Source organism: Lycium barbarum, chromosome 6 (assembly GCF_019175385.1).
Source record: "Lycium barbarum isolate Lr01 chromosome 6, ASM1917538v2, whole genome shotgun sequence".
NCBI classification, from domain to species: domain Eukaryota; kingdom Viridiplantae; phylum Streptophyta; class Magnoliopsida; order Solanales; family Solanaceae; genus Lycium; species Lycium barbarum.
This window is the reverse complement of record NC_083342.1, coordinates 9,013,996-9,033,193: the sequence shown is the minus strand read 5'-3', so window position 1 is coordinate 9,033,193 and position 19,198 is coordinate 9,013,996. Positions and strand designations below refer to the sequence as shown.

Here is a 19,198-nt window from a genome sequence, read left to right as displayed (position 1 = left end):
ACTTATCCTTCTTTTTTCCTAGCAAAATTTTATGCTCGTACTCAAGGTCGCTAACTCTTCGTGCTTAGTCATTCTCGTTATCTCTTCACCTCCATTGTCTACACTTTTGTTACATACTTTTATCCAATTTTTGATCCCACCTTCATTTTATTCAGGGATTCTTGTTCTCTCTCTTTAGAAAATGAGTTTCCATGGTGCTTCATGTCAAATAGAACCAATTTAGTATTACATACTTCGTATTTTGCATCAATTGGTTTTATTACTACATCTTTATGTCATGAACCTTGGAGGGATTAACTTCTTAATACCTCATGTGTGCCAATGTGATTCATGATTGTATTGATGTGTGGTTGTACCACAAATTTGTCCATCCTTGGCATGTATGTGTGGTTATTACTTTGTGTACTAACCCTCAATTCTTGAGGAGTATGTTTTCGTATGTCTTCCCTTGGATTTTGATAGGATCTAATTCGAGGACGAATCCTTTTGAAGAAGGGGAGGATGATATGATCCTACTTAGCAGACTTCATTTCAAGACTTACATTTAAGGACGAGATATGAGACATCAAGCTCTACAAGCTACATGGAAGATGAGGAAGTCGTTTGAGGCCTTTGGAGGCTCCTACAAGCCACACAAGTTGGCTTATGACATATGGAAGGTAGCTTGGGCAAGAAAAAAAGCCAACACTCAAAAGTGGCTAGATGTGCAAAGGGGTAGAAATGCAAAAGTGGCCAAACATGCAAAGAAGTGACATACATGCAAATGGTCGCAATTGCAAGCTTTGAGGATTGGATGATGGCTATTTGTGCAAGGGAGAGACATTTCGGATTCCAAGCTAACATCCAACTAGCCAAACAAGGCCCTTACCTCATTAAGGGCAAATATGTAATAGCTAGCTTTCTTCTAATTTCTGGGAATATAAGTATTAGACTTAGCCTTCATTTTACATTTAGATTTGATGATGAATATTTGAGGGATACTCATATTTTGAGTGATAGATTGTTAGGTAGATTCTAGGGTTATTTTAGTCAATATAATGGTGGAATCTATTGTTGGTTTGTGAACCTTTTATTTCCAATGAATTCATAAAGATTGTTCATTTGTGAATTTCAAGTGAACTTCTTGCCTTGATTCATATTGCTTTGGTTCTTGTAGATTCGAGTTCATAGTAGAAGGATTTAGTTTTAATATATCTAGGTTTGTTTATAGAATTCTACCATTCGGGTCAAGTATTTATCTCTATTTCTCATCCCTTTTCTTCGTATCCTTTTGTTTTTCCGCGTTTGAATTGATTTGGCTTCATCCCCAAATCGATAACGCAAGAAGTTCACTTGAAATCCACAAATGAACAATCTTCATGAATTCATTGGAAATAAAAGGTTCACAAACCAACAATGGATTCCATCATCATATTAACTAAAATAACCCTAGAATCTACCTAACAATCTATCATTCAAAATATGAGTATCTTTCAAATATTCATCATCAAAATCTAAATGTAAAATGAAGGCTAAGTCTAATACTTAGCCCCCGTTTGGCCATAAGAATTATTCACTTTATTCCAGAATTTTTTTTTTGGTGTCTATGGACAAACGGGGCCTTATACTCCTAGAAACATATTTGCCCTTAATGAGGCAAGAGCCTTGTTTGGCTAGTTGGATGTTGGCTTGGAATCCGAAATGTCTCTCCCTTGCATAAATAGCCATCATCCAATCCTCAAAGCCTGCAATTGCGACCATTTGCATGTATGTCCCTTCTTCGCATGTTTGGCCACTTTTGCATTTCTACCCCTTTGCACATCTAGCTACTTTTGAGTGTTGGCTTTCTTTCTTGCCCAAGCTACCTTCCATTTGTCATAAGCCATCTTGTGTGGCTTGTAGGAGCCTCCAAAGGCCTCAAATGACTTCCTCATCTTCCATGTAGCTTGTAGAGCTTGATGTTTCATATCTCGTCCTTGAATGTACGTCTTGAAATGAAGTATGTTAAGGAGGATCATATCAACTACGAATACCAGACACGGGGCGAGAAATAAAAAAAATGCATCTAAAATAGATCTACTCCTCAGCAGTTTGGCATATAGATAGCCCAATGGCATATTTATGTAAGTTTCCCAAAGATAATAAGACAAAAATGGCTGGTCATTTGCACTTATGTTTGTGTTGGTCTTTTTTCGCGGGACATAAGTTTATATTTTCGCATCATAATATGCCACGAGTTATGCCCCACGATCTTAAAGAACTTATATATCTATAAAGGGTCCATCTGAAAAACGGTAAAGGGACTGTTTACAAGTGATTTATTATTGCTCAAGTACCTCACTTTTCTATAATGGGTATTTCCTTGTTTACTATTAAGACTGAATCATGATTTGTGCTAGGAAAAGTAACCAACAACATCTATTGCATTAAACTGTAAATGTGACTGTTGAATATTCAATTTCTTATCTTAGCAATTAGAATGTAGACTTACCAATTATGATAATTGCAATTAATCAAATCTTCCAGGTTGGTTACTCTGTTTGAATCCTATACCCGCCTAATCAGTGGAATATTTTTCACCGGAATAGAAGACAGGTCCAAACCCATTTATAAAATGAGACTAGTGTTCAGTCTTGCAATAATAAAATAACAAAAAGTGTTGAACAGCTAAAAGAGACGGGGAATATGTTTTTGATTTTTTATTTGTCATGTGCAACACATTCTTGTCCACATTAAAAAAAGTTTGATAGTGATTAGTGGACCAACAAAGGCGTTTGGACTTTCTAGGAAAGTAGTGGTCTTCCTTTGACATCTATAACATCTTGTTTCCCATCAGTCAATGCTCCTCATAAACGATATTTTGATTCATATTATATGTCTTTTACCATTTTCGCACTCTTTAAAAATAACATTTAATAGCTTTACTCATAAGAGTATTTGTCAAAACCAACCTTTATCATTCCCTTAAACGTCTCACTTAATTAACACTCCACTTATTGGAGCGTTGTGGGTAAATTTGAAATAAGAAAAAAAAGTAAATGACTTCTTATTTTCTAAAACGTCGAACACTTGGAACTAATGTAGTTGTCAAAATGACTAATATTTAGGATCAGAAGGAGTATATCCCCTTGAGCCTAGGGTCTACCAGAAACAACCTCTCTATCTCTCCAAGGTAGGGATAAGGTCTGCGTACACTCTACCCTCCCCAGACCCTACTTGTGAATCACACTGGGTATGTTGTAGAAGGTATATCCCCTAGGACTAAGGTGTCTGACACCCCTAGAATTTAAACTTGTGACCTAAAATAATTTTTAAACCCCCTTTATCACTATACTATACTAGAATTTTTTCTTATGTCAAGGGTCGGGACTCAACAATTCATATATAACCAAAAAAATTTGTTTTTATCCTCAATGAGTATAACTTTATGGGCAGCTCTAAACATGTTATATTTACCTTATGTGCCTAATATAAAATCAGCTACACACTAAGCATATACCTTCATCACTTTGACCAAAAAAATGTCAATTCTTTCCATTCTCTTCATTTTTCTGTGCATCATAATGTCCAACTTCGGTGTAAATACTAAGGCAAAAACATTCTCATTCAAAGAAACAACTATTGATGATATTCATATAGCTTTCAAGCAAAACAGACTGACTTCTAGACAACTTGTTGAGTTCTATCTAAGTGAAATTTAGAGAGCTAATCCAATTCTAAAAGGAATCATAGAAGTGAATCCAGATGCACTCTTTCTTGCAGATAAAGCTGATAAAGAACGAAAAGAGAAAACGCGCAAATCAGTATCTCTTTCCAGGCTACATGGTATCCCAATTCTTGTCAAGGACAACATTGCAACAAAAGATAAGCTTAACACAACAGCAGGATCATTAGCACTTGTTGGATCCATTGTGCCACAAGATGCTGGTGTGGTCAAGAAGTTGAGGAAAGCTGGTGCTATTATACTTGGCAAGGCAACTATGACTGAATGGGCTGCTTTCAGATCTTCGAACTTGCCTAATGGTTGGAATGGTAGACTTGGCCAAGCTCTGGTAAGTCATCATTGATTTGTCAGAGGTGGTAAATGTGCGAGTTGGGTCAAATTTGGGCGAGTCAAATGCGTCTAATGAATAAACATGTCATCATGAGCCAAATAACGGGTCATAAACTAGTCTGCGTAACATGACCTAATTAACTTTCTTCTCCTTTTTTATTTTGATTTTTTGAAAAAGAAATATATGAAGACAATTTTTTCCCCCTTAAATTGTTAGTTAAGTTGTTGCAAAAATGAGGATTCATATAGCCGACTCCAATTTTTTTGGGATTGAGGCGTAGTTGTTGTATTAGTTAAGTTCTTGCAAATTAAACCTGAATAAATTCTGATCTTCAAATTTGACTATGATGAAACCTGTTTGGGTTTGGGTTCTATTTTGACCTGCTGGGGTTACACTATTTTCATCCAGTAGTTTGATGGATTGTTTCAGAGTTCAACCACTTAGGTCAAGTCAACAAAATGTATCATGACTCAACTTGTTAAACTTGGATAGATTAAGCAGGTTGGCAAAAAAAAGATTGATTTTGCCACCTCTATGACTAGTTCTTAAAAGTAGTAACATGAGCAGCGAGGATTCATATAGCCCACCTTAACTTGTTTGGGATAGAGGAATAGTTGTTATCGTTATTGTGTGATTCGTTAAATGCAAAAAGATAGGAATGAAACAGGAACAAAGATTCAAAGTAGTATACAATTTGACTAAAAAGAGTTTAATATTTTGGTGTTTTTACAGGATCCTTATGTAGCAAGTGCTGATCCATCAGGATCAAGCACTGGTTCTGCAACATCAGTAGCAGCAAACATGGCAGCAATAGCACTGGGAACAGAAACAGCAGGCTCCATTCTATCTCCATCAAGTGCTAATTCAGTTGTTGGAATCAAACCAACTGTTGGCCTCACAAGCAGGGCAGGTGTTATCCCAATATCACATAGGCAAGACACTGTCGGGTGCGTAAATCTTCTGAATGTTTTTCTCCCTAGTAGTACTCCCGTCCAGTATATATGTGTCAAAGTTTGACTCTGCAAGTATTTTAAGAAAGAAAGGAAAGCCCAAGTATTAATTATAACATGACCTTGACTAACAACTATAGATTGGTTGATAGCCATAGTGTTGATAGCTAAAGCAGTAAACCAGATACGTACTATAGGCCGAGCAGCTAGGAAGATGTATAACGAACGAGAGTTGTTGAAACCAGCACAGATCAATCGGCTAATATAACCATGAGTGGCTACAATATTATAAGTTTCTTCCTCTTGACATAATATGTAACCTTCATTAACATATTCATTTCTATGGTTGGCTTTTGAAAGTTGTGGTGTTAAACATGTAATAATATTTGTGTGGCTAGAAAAGCTTATTAAGGGAAAAAAAGGAAGTTTAGAGTTAACTCCCAAATGTAGAAACATGTCTTTCTTTTTGGAACAGACTAATATGGAAATAGTGTCACATAAACCGGAACAGAGGGAGTAACTCTATTTTCTCTTTGCGAAACTATTTAATGCCATATTTTCAAACAAGTAGTGAAAATTTGACTGCACAAAATGGGATACTTGTTTTTAGTACTAAATCCTGAATTTAGGCATTGTAGGTTCTGAATTAAGAGAGTGAGTTGTGCAACGTACGTCTGCTTATACTTGTTTTTCACACATATCTATAAGGTTAGTCTCCGAAGCTCTATATTCTGACAAATTTCGCGAACCAGCAGTTGGGGCCTTTAATCTTTGGGGATCTAAAACTAAGGCTTTACCACTGAGCCGGCGCTGATTATAGATGCAAAGATGCAAAGAACTCGATAACAAAGATGAATGTAAAAGCCATTGAAATTTTTTTTCACACAATGTTTTTTTCTTTTGTTCTTTTGCATAGAACAGGCCAATCTGCAGGACAGTAACTGATGCTGTCGAGGTTCTTGATGCCATCGTTGGCTTAGATCAAGATGACTTGCCAGCAACTAAAAAGGCTTCTGCTTACATTCCACATGGAGGGTACCGGCAATTTCTTAAGGCTGATGGGCTCAAATACAAAAGACTGGGAATTTCAAAGCACCTTTTTGGTTTCAATGATATCAAAGTTTACCAACGCCATTTTAACACCTTAAGGTAATCTTTTTGTTTGCACCTGCATTTCTATAGTTTAATTTTACTTAGTATCCTAATAGAGATGAACTATTTTTCTGAAATAAAACTATTTGAAGGCAAAAAGGAGCAGTGTTAGTTGACAACCTGGAAGTATCTGACGTCGACTTGGTCGAAGATGCTATTTTTGTTGCTCAAAACATAGCACTACTTGCTGAATTCAAGATGGACCTAAATGCATATCTGAAAAAGTTAGTCCACACTGGCGTCCAATCATTGGCTGATGTTATAGCCTTCAACAAGATTTCAGCTTCGGTAAGTTGAGATCAGTTATACGGATCGTCATAACCATTCCCTCATATTCAGGCCAAAGTCATTCCAATACTATTTGTTCATAGATAATTGGTAAATAATATGTTCATATTGGTTTGCAGTACATTATTGAAGGAACTAAAAGCTTTCACTTGTTAATTGAAATTAGCTGAACTACGTATATCACTAGAAGTAGAACGAAATATATTTGTTTTCATTCTTTTTAGTGATATTTACACAAATAGCTGGCCAGATTCACTGTTTACTGTTACTTGCCGGTATACATAGATTATACACTGATTATACATGGTTATACACATATTATACATGGATTATACATATATTATAATCCACTGGCTATATTTAGTTTAAGAGGTTGGGTGGGCAGCTATTTAAGTTAGTTTTCCTTCTTTCTTTTTATATATCATTGCAGGAAAAAGTCAAAGAATATGGTCAAGATCTGATGTTGGATGCTGAGAAGACGAATGGAATAGGGAAATTGGAAAGGGAGGCATTGAGGAACATAACAAAAGCATGCAAATACGGGTTCGAGAAGACGATGAAAGATAATAAGTTAGATGCGTGGATGTCACCTGGTGCGGACATTGCTAGTCTTATTGCTATCGGAGGTTATCCAGGGATCAATGTACCTGCTGGTTATGATAAAAGTGGAGTTCCGTTCGGGATTTCATTCGTAGGACTAAAGGGTTCTGAGCCAACACTCATTGAGATTGCATATGGCTTTGAAAAAGCAACTCGTTTCAGGAAGCCCCCTCCTTCACATCCTCGATAGGAATCACATATATTCCATTCAATCTAGAATGTGGCCACATTCAATATGATGTGTTAATTATTAAGTATAAAAATTCCAAAACAAAATGTTGTCAGACGAAAATAATCATATAGTAACGTCGATGAACTTTTTATATCTTCGAACCACAAAAGTTAATGTCTAGCAAGATTCATACCTTCTCGAATTATTATGTTATCCACCTTCTCTTAATCCGTCAAAAACACTAGTTGTCTGATGGAAATGTGATTCTTCTATCGTGCTGACAACACATGTTCCTGATGCTCATGTATTTAGTAACTTGTCACAATTTCTTATTTTACTGAATGTTATGCCTAAAGAAATTCTTGTTTAGCCTCTATCATGGCATGATAGTTAGTCATGGGTACCGAAGAAGCAATGTCACTCGATCATTATCAAACTGACTGCAAGCTTTTTTTGTCCGTAAAAATCCCACCAGAGTGCCTTCTACTTCTAATAGGCCATGAACTAGATCAGAATCATTCTCAACGAGTTCAAACTTTGATCGTTAGATTTAAAGGAATAATCCAAGATTTGTGCTAGGAAAAGTAAGCACGAACATCTATTGCATTAAAGTTGAAATTCGACCGTTGAATATTCATTTTCTTATCTTAGCAAGTAACGTGTAACATGATAATTCACAAGGAGAATAGACTTACAAATAATGAAAGTGTTGAATAACAAAAAAAAATAAAAAAAATAAAAAGAAAAGAAAAGGGAATCTGCTTTTGAATTGCTTGTCATGTCCAACACATTCTTATCCTGAAAAACATTATTAGAAGTTTGATGGTGGACCAGCAAATGCATTTGGCTATTTTTGGGGAAGTAGTGGTTGTTCTTTGACATCTATAACATCTTCTTTTCCAATTGACTAAAAAAATCACAAAACACTCCATTATTAGAAGTTTGATGGTGGACCAGCAAATGCATTTGGCTATTTTTGGGGAAGTAGTGGTTGTTCTTTGACATCTATAACATCTTCTTTTCCAATTGACTAAAAAAATCACAAAACATTCCATGCTACTACATACTCCCTCAGTTTCAATTTATATGAATCTATTTGACTGGACACGACATTTAGGAAAGAGGAAAGACTTTTAAAACTTGTGGTTCAAAATAAGCCTTGAAAATTTATGTGGTTGTAAATAATTCATAAAGTGAATTTGTTTCCAAGAAAGAGGTCATTCATTTTGGCACAGACTAAAAAGGAAATAGGTTCAAATAAATTGAAACAGAGGGAGTATTATATTTGATTCATATTTTATGTCTTTTACTATTTTTGCACACCCTTTAACAAAGACATTTAATCGCTTTACTCGTAAGAGTATTTTGTCTAAACGAACTCTTATCCTCTCCCTACGTCTTACTTGATTAACACTCCATTAATTAGAATAGTAAAAGTTAAACTTGGAAGAAAAAAAAGTAAATAACTTTCTTATGTTTTAAACGTCAAGTGTCTGGAACAAATTTAATTTTTCAAAAATGACTAGTATTTGGTATTGGAAAGAGTATATCTATGCGGGTAATGTATCCATTTCACGTGTCTAATATAAAATCAGTTTGTTAAACCTTCTAATATTTCGAACAGGAAGGAGTATATCTTTATAGGCAGCTCTAAACACGTACCCACTTTTCTATAAATTAGTTATCGAACAAGTGTATTGCACGTGTATACCATAATAATCGATATAAACTTTTTAAAATAATACAAATAATGTTAATACAAGTGTCCAATAAGTAACGAACAAATTAGGAAGAGAAAAGTCGAAGTTCAATCTGATGAATGGTGAGCCTATTTCAGGGGAGAAAGAAGCTAAGTGTTTATTTAGTAATACCATTTTCTAATTACTTTGATCACTATTATACACAGACTCAGTCGACGAATTTGTATGACCTCTTCTTATTTAGTTCTTTCTTATCAAATTGTCACGACCCAAATGGAGGGCCATGACGGGCACCCGGAGCTAGCCCACCGGGCACCTCTCGTCATACTTCCCTAATCATATCTAGGTGAGCCACATGGCTAACTCACAATTCCTATGAATCAATAATACAAGTCTTATCGGGCAAGGACACTTTTATATCAACGTCATCAAATATGCCCATTTACATATACACAAGCCGACGAGGCTAACAAAATGATATACACAATACGAGCCGACAAGGCTAAGAGCCATCTAGCTATACACAACTGTCTACGAGCCTCTAAGATGAGTATGTAACATCATATAGACGGGACAGGGCCCTGCCATGCCCATATGTATATACACAATAGAATAGTACCAACAACTGCAGCTCTGAATTAAATGGAGCTCCTCTAAGCAGTCACTGGATAAGCAACCTAAGGATCAAATCTATCTCCCTGTCCACCTGCGGGCATGACACAACGTCCACAAATAAAAGGACGTCAGTAAGAATAATGTACTGAGTGTGTAAGGCATAATTAATAACATAACAAAGATATGAAAGATAACATTAGATAGAAAAGCCATGAGATAGGAGGACCATTTATACTTCTAGCGACGTTCATCATATTTACTTACCCTTTCTTTAACGAAAACCTTCCATTCCATACACATACATATATAGTAGTACTATACCCGACCATAGAGGTTCGGTGTCTCACATACCCCACCATGACAAGGCTCAGTGTTATACATACCCGGCCCTACCAAGGCTCAGTGTTATCCGTACCCAACTGCAGTGGTGCGCGCGCAATAGATATCATATCCGGGCACATAATGTCGGTGTTACATACTGGCCATATATATATATATATATATATATATATATACATACATACATACATACATATACAACTAGGAGTACATACGTTGTGTCAACATCATTATCGTCAATATATTTTCCCTTGGAGGATCAACAATATCATGAGAGTATCAAGAACCATGAGCTTTTGTGAGTCTAGGAATAAAATCATCATGGAAGATATTGTGGATTTCACATGAAGGGATACATCAATGGGATCATGCCTTAAGAAAGAAGGGTTAGCCTTACATACCTTTATGTCTTCTTAACTACATAACGTTCACTGCCAAAGCTTGAGAAATCTACATTTAGAAGGATTCATACCACGGTTAAGCCTTAAAGACACTCTTAAGTTCAAGCTAAAATAATTCATGAGCTAATGAAAATTGGGCAGCATTTCCCCTATTTCATCGACTCCCACCATATTGCCAAAACAACTTCCAAACAACTATAATAGCTCCACCATATCATAATCAAGTAGTCATATTCCATTTAGTTTCCAAATTCATTCTCATATTCAACTTATATTGATAGCTTCACGCCAACCCTTTGCACAATTGTATACAATACTTCCTTATCATCATTATTACCCTTCATAACAAGATTATACTCACAACATCCTAACAATGATAACCCAAGTTAAGTTACTACTCAAAATATCATGAAATCTACATTTGAACTTCATCTTCTACTTTCTTCCTTCACCCAAGTTTTTCAACAACTAAGCATGCTTAATATCATGAAATAAACATGAAAACTAAACTTTTATCACATAGGGATGAGCTTTGGATCAAGCTACCAACTTGAATGAAACCCTAGCTTCAACACCCAAGGTATGCTTGAATCCTACAAACCCTAGTGAGTCTCCCAACACTTGAATACCTTGATTCTTGCTATTTGATCTTTGATTTCTCTTGGGTTTGAATGGAATATACTTGGAAGAAGGTTCTAGAGCTTTTAAGAGTTTGGGGATAGTGGGAAATGAAAAATAAGACAAGGGTCGTCCATATATAAAAGAGAAAGACCTGATTATACGGTCCGTACAATTTTATACGGTTCGTATAAATATTCGTATAATCCCACCTTGGATTCACCCTTCTCTGGAAGGGTTCTACGGACAAGTATACGGGCCGTATAACTTATACGATCCGTATAAGTGACCGTAAAATCCATATTTTTTCTCCGAAACTTTCTCTCGTCGATTCGTTCAAGCTCCAATCCTTATGGAACCTCATTGACACTTATATAACACTTCATTAACCATCTAAGAGGCCCTATAGCTCCTCCTCAAGACATTACTAAATAAATATTAGCTCAATTATTGCGAAAACCTTTCCAAACACGTCTTGGGTTTCACTTCCTTTGACGAACTTAGTTCTATCGATTCATATGACTTCAAAATCTTGTGGTACGCTCTTAAGCTGTCAGATACTCTCCTTAATCTCATAAGGACTTCATGTTCATCTTAGGCTCGCGTTAGCCCACTCACAATACAACAATCCGGAATCTCCGAAGTGTAACACAAATATTCACTTTCACAATTTTTATGTTGATATTTCAATTACACACAATTTGAATATGAATATGAACAACGTCGAGCATGATAAAAAATTCTTCAGATCTTAAAGTTTGTAACAAATATTTTGTAGTACTATTAAATAGGTTTAAGTTATATACACTAATAATTTAACTATTTTTATTATCATATTAAGTGAACGTACTCAATTTTTAGATTATCCTATTGTTGACAATACATAACAGGAAATTAAAATATTTGGAAAGGAAAATTAAGAAAAGACTCAAATAAGATATGAAAATTAAAGGGAGATAGGATATTTTAACACTGACTAACCAGAAAGGTAAAACCGATTTGATCTTTTAGGAAACATATTTGATTTTGGCTCGATCGACACAACTTGCGGAGCTGCTTTTGAAAGACAATATTTCTTTTCTAGCTAGTTGATAAAATCTGGTTCCTCAACCTTGAGTTAATAATTGACGACTTGGATATATATAGTTATATAACAAAAAATGGAGTAGAAAATCATGAAAAAAGGCAGCAATATTTGATTGTGCAGGAAAAAGACCGACCTTGTCATTCTGGATGTAATTCTTATAAAACTATTTAGTGGAATCACTTGCAAGATCAAGGCAACAAACTAAAATTACTGTAGAAAATTTTAGTGGACATAACTTGTAAGAATGCTGCAGAAACACAGTTTAAAACGGTTAGTTGCGTAAGGAAAAACATAAGGAAAATAATTATTTCACCTGCAACAGATGTTGATGAGCAGCTTCACTATACAATAATTTTTTAAGGGAAAAAGCAATAAAAAATTAAATAATGAAATGATCTAAACATGTGCATCTTATAAAGTGGTAGAAAGAATATCAAAAGACAATATGGGTGGAAGACAAAGGAACAAAGTTAAAGATAAGACGTGCAAAGATTTACGTTAAGCAAAAAAATTTAACTGTTAACCACATTCAATTAGCTACTATTATTTAACATTACATAGGAGGTTAATGTTTAGTGATGAACGGCAAAGGCCAGGTGCCACGTTCATACTTCTTATAATTAAACAATTTATTATTATTTTTATTAAATGGATATGAATTAAAATATTACTATTTAATAATTAGATGTTTTATTACATTTTGATTTATTGCGGGGGTAAAATTGTAATCTAACTTTGAAGGTTAAAGCTTTCTACTTTTAGTATTATATGATGATATGATATGATATGATATGATGATGATGATATGATATGATATGATACATACAAAGGCAACTCGATGCACGAAGAATCTTGCGTTTGCACAGGATTCAGGGTGGGTACGGTCCTCCCTTGCATCAGCGAAGGATCATACCCCAAGGGAGCTAGGGTGTACTGTACATAGTCTACCCTCACGTAGTAAGTATTAGTAGTTGATTCCCTAACTCGAACACGTGACATGTAGGTCACAGGGGACAACTTTACCGTTGTTCCGGGCCTTCCCTATCCAACTTTATGTGCCTAATATAAAATCAGCTACACACTAAGCAAATATCCTCAATCACTTTGGAAAAAAAAAAGTTTGTTCTTGCCATTCTCTTCATTTCTCTGTGCATGATATTATCCAACTTCAGTGTCAATATTGAGGCAAAAAATTCTCATTCAAAGAAACAATTATTGATGATATTCATATAGCTTTCAAGCAAAACAGACTGATTTCAAGACAACTTGTTGAGTTCTATCTAAATGAAATTCATAGAGCTAATCCAATTCTAAAAGGAACCATAGAAGTGAATCCAGATGCACTCTTTCTTGCAGATAAAGCTGATCAAGATCAAGAACGAAAAGCGAAAACGCATGAATCACTGTCCAGCAGGCTACATGGTGTCCCAGTTCTTGTCAAGGACCACATTGCAACAAAGGATAAGCTTGACACAACAGCAGGATCATTAGCACTTGTTGGATCCCTGGTGCCACAAGATGCTGGTGTGGTCAAGAAGTTGAGAAAAGCTGGTGCCATCATACTGGCAAGGCAACTATGACTGAGTGGGCTGCTTTCAGGTCTGATAAGTTGCCTAATGGTTGGAATGGAAGATTTAGCCAAGCTCTGGTGAGTCATATGTTAATCATGTATAGTATATATACTGATTCGTCAGAGGTAGTAAATGTGCGGGTTGGGTCGAATTTGAGCGAATCAGATGGGTCAAATCAATAAATAGGTCACGATTAGCCAAATAACGGGTCAAACACTAATCCGCCTAACATGATCTAACTTTCTCTCCTAAAAATATGTAGGCTAATGTTTTTTTGTCCTAAAATCGTTTGTTAAGTTCTTGCTTAGTTGGAGAAGTGAGGATTCATATAGACGACTGCAACTTGTTTGGAATTGAGGCATAGTTAGTGTTGCATTAGATAAGTTCTTGCAAACTTATATAATTTCCGGTCTTCAAATTTGATTATAATGAAATCTTTCTGGGTTTGTGTTCAGTTTTGACCCATCGGGTTACACTATTTCGATCCGTTTTTGACCCAGTAGTTTGATGGATGTTTCGGGTTCAACCACTTAGGTCAAGTCAAAAACGGGTCATAACTCAAATTGTTAAACTTGGATAGTTGAGCAGGTTAGTAAACGAAAGATTGATTTTGCCACTTTGATTAGCTAAGATGCAAAATATAGGAATGAACGAGAAACAAAGCTTTAAAGTAGTATATAATTTGACTAAAAATTGTATACTACTTTAAGTTGGAGCAATCGTAAAGTTGGCTCTGTGTAGGTCACATGTTCGAGCCACGGAATCAGCCACCGATGCTTGCGTCATGGTAGGACTTACATCACACCCCCTCGACGTTTCGTGCACCGGGCTCATTTTTATTTACAATTTGACTAAAAAGAGTTTAATAGTTTGGTGTTTTTGCTCAGGTTTTTACAGAATCCTCATGTAGCAAGTGCTGATCCATCAGGATCAAGCACTGGTTCTGCAACATCAGTAGCAGCAAACATGGCAGCAATATCACTGGGGACAGAAACTGCAGGCTCTATTCTATCTCCATCTGGTGCTAATTCAGTTGTTGGAGTCAAACCAACTGTTGGCCACACAAGCAGGGCAGGTTGTTGTCCCATTTTCACATAAGCAAGACACTGTTAGGTATGTAAAAATTAAATCTTCGGAATGATTTTCTCCCTAGTAGTACGCCCCGCTTATGTGATATAGTTTGACTTGACACGGAGTTTAAGAAAGAAACAAGACTTTTGAAACTTTTGATCTTAAAGTACATATGCTATAATATTATGTGTGGCATTTAAACCTGACCTGGCCAAAGTGATTTTGCCATATTGTGAGACCCTCATCGCTATAAACCCTTAAGAGTACTACATTAGTGTAATAGTGTCAACAGGTCTGGGAGCGATTCGGGTTTTCCTTTTGGTTTTGGGATTATTTAAGTCCATGTGGACTGCCTATATATGCCAAATCAAGAGTTGGATGCCGGAAAATTCATAAAACCTACCATCTTCTCATAATCCATCAAAAACAATAGTAGTCTGATGGAATTGTGATTCCTCTATCCACTAAAAAACAACAAATTCTGTAGATAAACAATAAAATCCTTCGTTAATCCTACATAGCGACAGATTATCAGAAAATTCTGTTAGCTACTAGAAATTTAGCACGCATTACAGACGGATTAGTGACGAAGTTCGTAGCTAATTCCAATTCTTTTTGTATTGATCGTGCTCACTATTCCCAACTGTAACACATCTTCCTGATGCTCATGCAGTTAGTAACTTCTCCCAAATTCTTAACTTACTGAATGTTATGCATAAAGATTTCTTGTTTAGTGGCGTGATAGTTAGTCATCAAATACAGATATATTCTGCTTATTGATCTCATTTCTCGTTAGTATAGTCTTTCTGCTTAATCTTGAGTTGACCCTTTTCCTAGGACATGAATTCAGTTTTTTTCCCTTGCTTTCTTGTTAATAATAAGCACAGATCAGACATATATCAGAACACCTTAGTATAAGTCATATTTTATTCATATGAACTTTTGAATCGAATGTTTCATGTATACAATTCAGCAATGCTATGAGAAAGGGGAGTAGTCAGTGAGTTCTTCATTCAGACTGACATGAGCTGGGAGGAATGCAAATATCCCAACTTATAGTTTTAGATTAATGGACGAAAAGCTTAATTCGTGAACTTTGTAATGGCGGACTTCATCATATGGCTGACATAGAGGCCAATTCCAAGAACCAAAAGAGCAATCAGACTCATATTCATCACTTTCCTTGGCATCTTCAGCTTCTCAGCCAGCGCTGCAATTCCTCCCATGTTTGCATCATTTTCAAGTTTAGACTCATAATTTTGTCTATTTCTATCTTGTGCTGTGCTATTAGTGGCAGTTTTCTCAGCAGGTAATTTTTCTTGAAGATCTTTAGCTTCTTTTGTGTTTGGTTCTTCTATTTCCGGCTTGTCAGCATTAGCCTGCTGCTTAGGCAATTCTTTTGTTGTTGTTGTTGTTGTTGTTGCTTGTTCTTCGTCTTTCTTTTGAGGTTGTGGCTCGTCTGCTGGTTTTTTGGGCTGTTGAGGATTGGTGGTTGGCGTTGCCTGATCGTTTTTATCTGATGAAGTTATCAGTTTTGGTTGTTTAACATAAAGAATGCCATTTTCAAACTTTGCACTGATTTTTGTTTTGTCGCAATTTTCTGAAACAGGGAAGTCTTTCTGGAACCTAAGCGATTTGTTCTGCCCAACAACTGGCCTTTGTCCACTGATCTTCAGAATTCCTGTTCTGGTCAGTTGAACCCTCACTTGTTCCTTTTTGAAACCTGCAGAATTTTCGATGTTACTGTATTAACGTCAAACATGGCCCATGAATATGTCAAAAGGCCGTAAATAATCTACTCTTAAATGCTATGTTGCTCGAACTCTTCAAAACGATCGCCGGGTGTGTGTCAGATCCTCGAAAAACTATGCATTTTTGGAGGATTCGACGCGAGTGCAACAGAATTTTGAAGGGTCTAAGCAACATAGCTGAAATGTGACATTTCCGTCCTATTGTGACATCTGAATTGTTGTGATGTTCCCATGAAAATAATGACATTGTGTTGAGGACCCAAAAGTTTCTATTGCTCATACTCTTCAAAAATGCTACAAGGTATGTATCAGATCCTCCAATATTAGTGCATTTTCGGGAGACCCGACACAGGTGTGGCAACATTTTTGAAGAGTCAAGCAACATAGCATAAAGTATCTGCATTCCTTTTTTTTTTTTTTTTTTTTTCTTTTTCAAATATTACATAAAAAAGGTTATTGTATGATTCTCATTTCCTTGTTGTGATCTAATTTTAGAGAGTTACACTATGATTCTCATGTCTTAAAGTCACATAAACTTTACCCACAACAGGAAATTCAACCATATCTTACAACTTATGTTGCTCTGACTATTAAAAAATGTCGACTAGTGCGCGTTGGATCCTCCAAAAGTAGTCTAATTTTGGAGGATCCCATACATCTACGACAACAGTTTTTGGAGAGTCCGAGCAATATAACTTACGACGACAAGAAACTCTCAAGGAAATGGACCTCGAGGTCTGACTCAAACTCAAAAGCTAAAAGTCACTCAAAACACGATATAAGGAGGCAACAACTAATTCCCTCTAAAAAATAACAGTAAAAGAACATCACCTGTGAGATTAAGTAGAAGAGTATCAGAGTCTTGTTCTTGCACCAACTCTGTTGTTGGCACAAAATCTTCATAAACTTGTGTTGGTACAGCAGCTGCAGCTCCCTTTGAATCCATTGTTTTCTCGGTTTCTTTTGCTAATATGAGAATTTGTATGTGTTATAAAGGCTCTTTTCTTGTTTTTTGAGTTGTTTGTAGAGAAGATATTGAATATAATGGTTATATATACACACACAAAATAAAAATTGAGAAGAAACTTTTCTTGAGATGCTTAAGAGGCTGTTTTCTTTCAATTTAGATATACCTTAACTTATTTTCATGCCTTTCTTTTGTCTATAGACCCTTTTCTTTTGGTTATATCTAGAGTTTTCTTCTTGAATAGGTAACCAAATATGTGAGAAACTACTGTAATATCAAAGATAGTACTACTAATAAAAAGACTAATTTACTTAGCATAACTCGTACTTTGATTTGATTAAAAATGCTTGTGAGGGATTCAGCGTTTTTGATACTTGCACAATATATATTGAAAAAGATGAATAAATTCACAATTAAGTAAAGGATTGAACTACGTAAAAAGACAGATTCCTTATAAGCTATGAATCCACCAATTCCAAAATTCAGGATTATATAAGAAAGAGTTGTTATGACTAGTCCCCCCCCCCCCCCCCCCCCCCTGTTTTGCTTAGGAAGCAAAAATAGATAACCAAAGGAACCGGCTCCTAAAAAGAGTATATATATATATATATAAAAGGATTTGAAATTAAAATACGTCATAACTATTTGATAAATGATGTAAATATAGTTTTTTCCCTGGATAATTGTACTTTTGGTTCTTCAATTATTGATAAATTCAATTTAAATCACTTTACTACTTAAATTGTGATGAAAACTTCATAAGCACTGCTTAGAAAAATCATGAAATTTATGATTTATTTTTGAGAATTTGTGGTTTATCTAATTCTACATTTACTTATGGGGTGCATTTATCTATTGAAGAGTTTTTGTATTTTTTTTATTTTGATTGGTGTAATTCTCTTATTGAAGATGTTATTTTACTTGTGCAAATTCATTTTCTAATATAAATAAGAGATGCAAGTCCCTTGGTGAAAATGTTGATTTTACTTCTGTTGTTAATGAGTGTGATTCCTTGTTTAAGATGCTAATTATATTCGTTTCTTGATTTTTGAGATATAATTTTCATATTTGCAAATAAAAAAACCCTATTAAGTTGACCCGAATAAACTAAAAAGAGATGGATCCGATCCAAATACACGTTCTTAACAAAATGTTCCACCTTCAAATCCTAGATCCGCCTCTGCCTGTCACCATTGTTATTTTCCGACCTTTCTTGTACTTTGGCCTTAGAGTTGTTAGGGTGATTCTTTGATTTGGGTTTTGGGGTTTTGGCCCACCATAAACAGTGTTTTCTGGAACATTACTCAAGAATTGAACTTTCCTAAAGGGTATTTGTAGTTTTTTCTCAATGAAGAAGAAATGGTTCTTGAAATTGAAGGAAAAAACACCATTTTTTGAGTAAAGGGTATGTTTTGGATTAGCCCTTTTTTTAGTATGTACTAGGATATCAATGGATGTTATGTATATCTATACAAAATAAATAAATAATAGTGAAAACAGCCCTTTTTTTGCGCTAACCAACGATGACCAGAAAACTATCAAACATGTAGGGTATGTTTGGTACGACAGAAAATGTTTTTCAAGAAAATATTTTTTCAAAAAATAAACGATTTTCTTACTCAGTTGAAAAATGTTATTTTATGAGGTTTTTGAACTCGCGTTACTTCTTGCGGTGGGGGGGGGGGGGGGGGGGGGGATGCTTTGGTATGTTTTTACCGATTCGGAAAATGTTTTCCCTTCTCCTATTTTGAGAAAAATATTTTTCAAGGTATTTAACGCAATCAAACAAGGGAAAATAAAAAGATATTTTTCGAATTTCTATCACTACCAAACACACCCATTGAGAGTTTGGGAATTTCTGAGACAAGTTCGATTTTAAACT

At 35.4% G+C, this 19,198-nt stretch overlaps 1 protein-coding gene, 1 long non-coding RNA gene and 1 pseudogene across 3 annotated transcripts; 2 read left to right on the top strand and 1 right to left on the bottom strand.

Annotated features, from left to right (window-relative positions):
* The first annotated feature begins 3,418 nt into the window (after positions 1–3,418).
* Positions 3,419–7,349, top strand: LOC132600706 (probable amidase At4g34880; annotated as a pseudogene).
* A 5,692-nt stretch (positions 7,350–13,041) lies between these two features.
* On the top strand, positions 13,042–16,780 carry LOC132600704 (uncharacterized). 2 transcript variants are annotated; one of them, XR_009567292.1, is made up of 3 exons: positions 13,042–13,604; positions 14,415–14,640; positions 16,208–16,780. It is a non-coding gene; the product is annotated as an uncharacterized LOC132600704 (long non-coding RNA). The 2 variants fall into 2 exon arrangements; XR_009567293.1 differs by lacking the exon at positions 16,208–16,780 and adding an exon at positions 15,572–15,710 and having other exon boundaries at positions 13,043–13,604.
* Positions 15,508–17,847, bottom strand: LOC132600703 (inactive protein RESTRICTED TEV MOVEMENT 2-like). Its single transcript, XM_060314031.1, has 2 exons — positions 17,181–17,847; positions 15,508–16,321 (listed from the first exon to the last, which is right to left on the bottom strand). The coding sequence occupies exons 1-2, from the start codon at positions 17,293–17,295 to the stop codon at positions 15,681–15,683; spliced, it is 756 nt and encodes a 251-aa protein (XP_060170014.1). The 5' UTR covers positions 17,296–17,847; the 3' UTR covers positions 15,508–15,680.
* Positions 17,848–19,198: the final 1,351 nt, after the last annotated feature.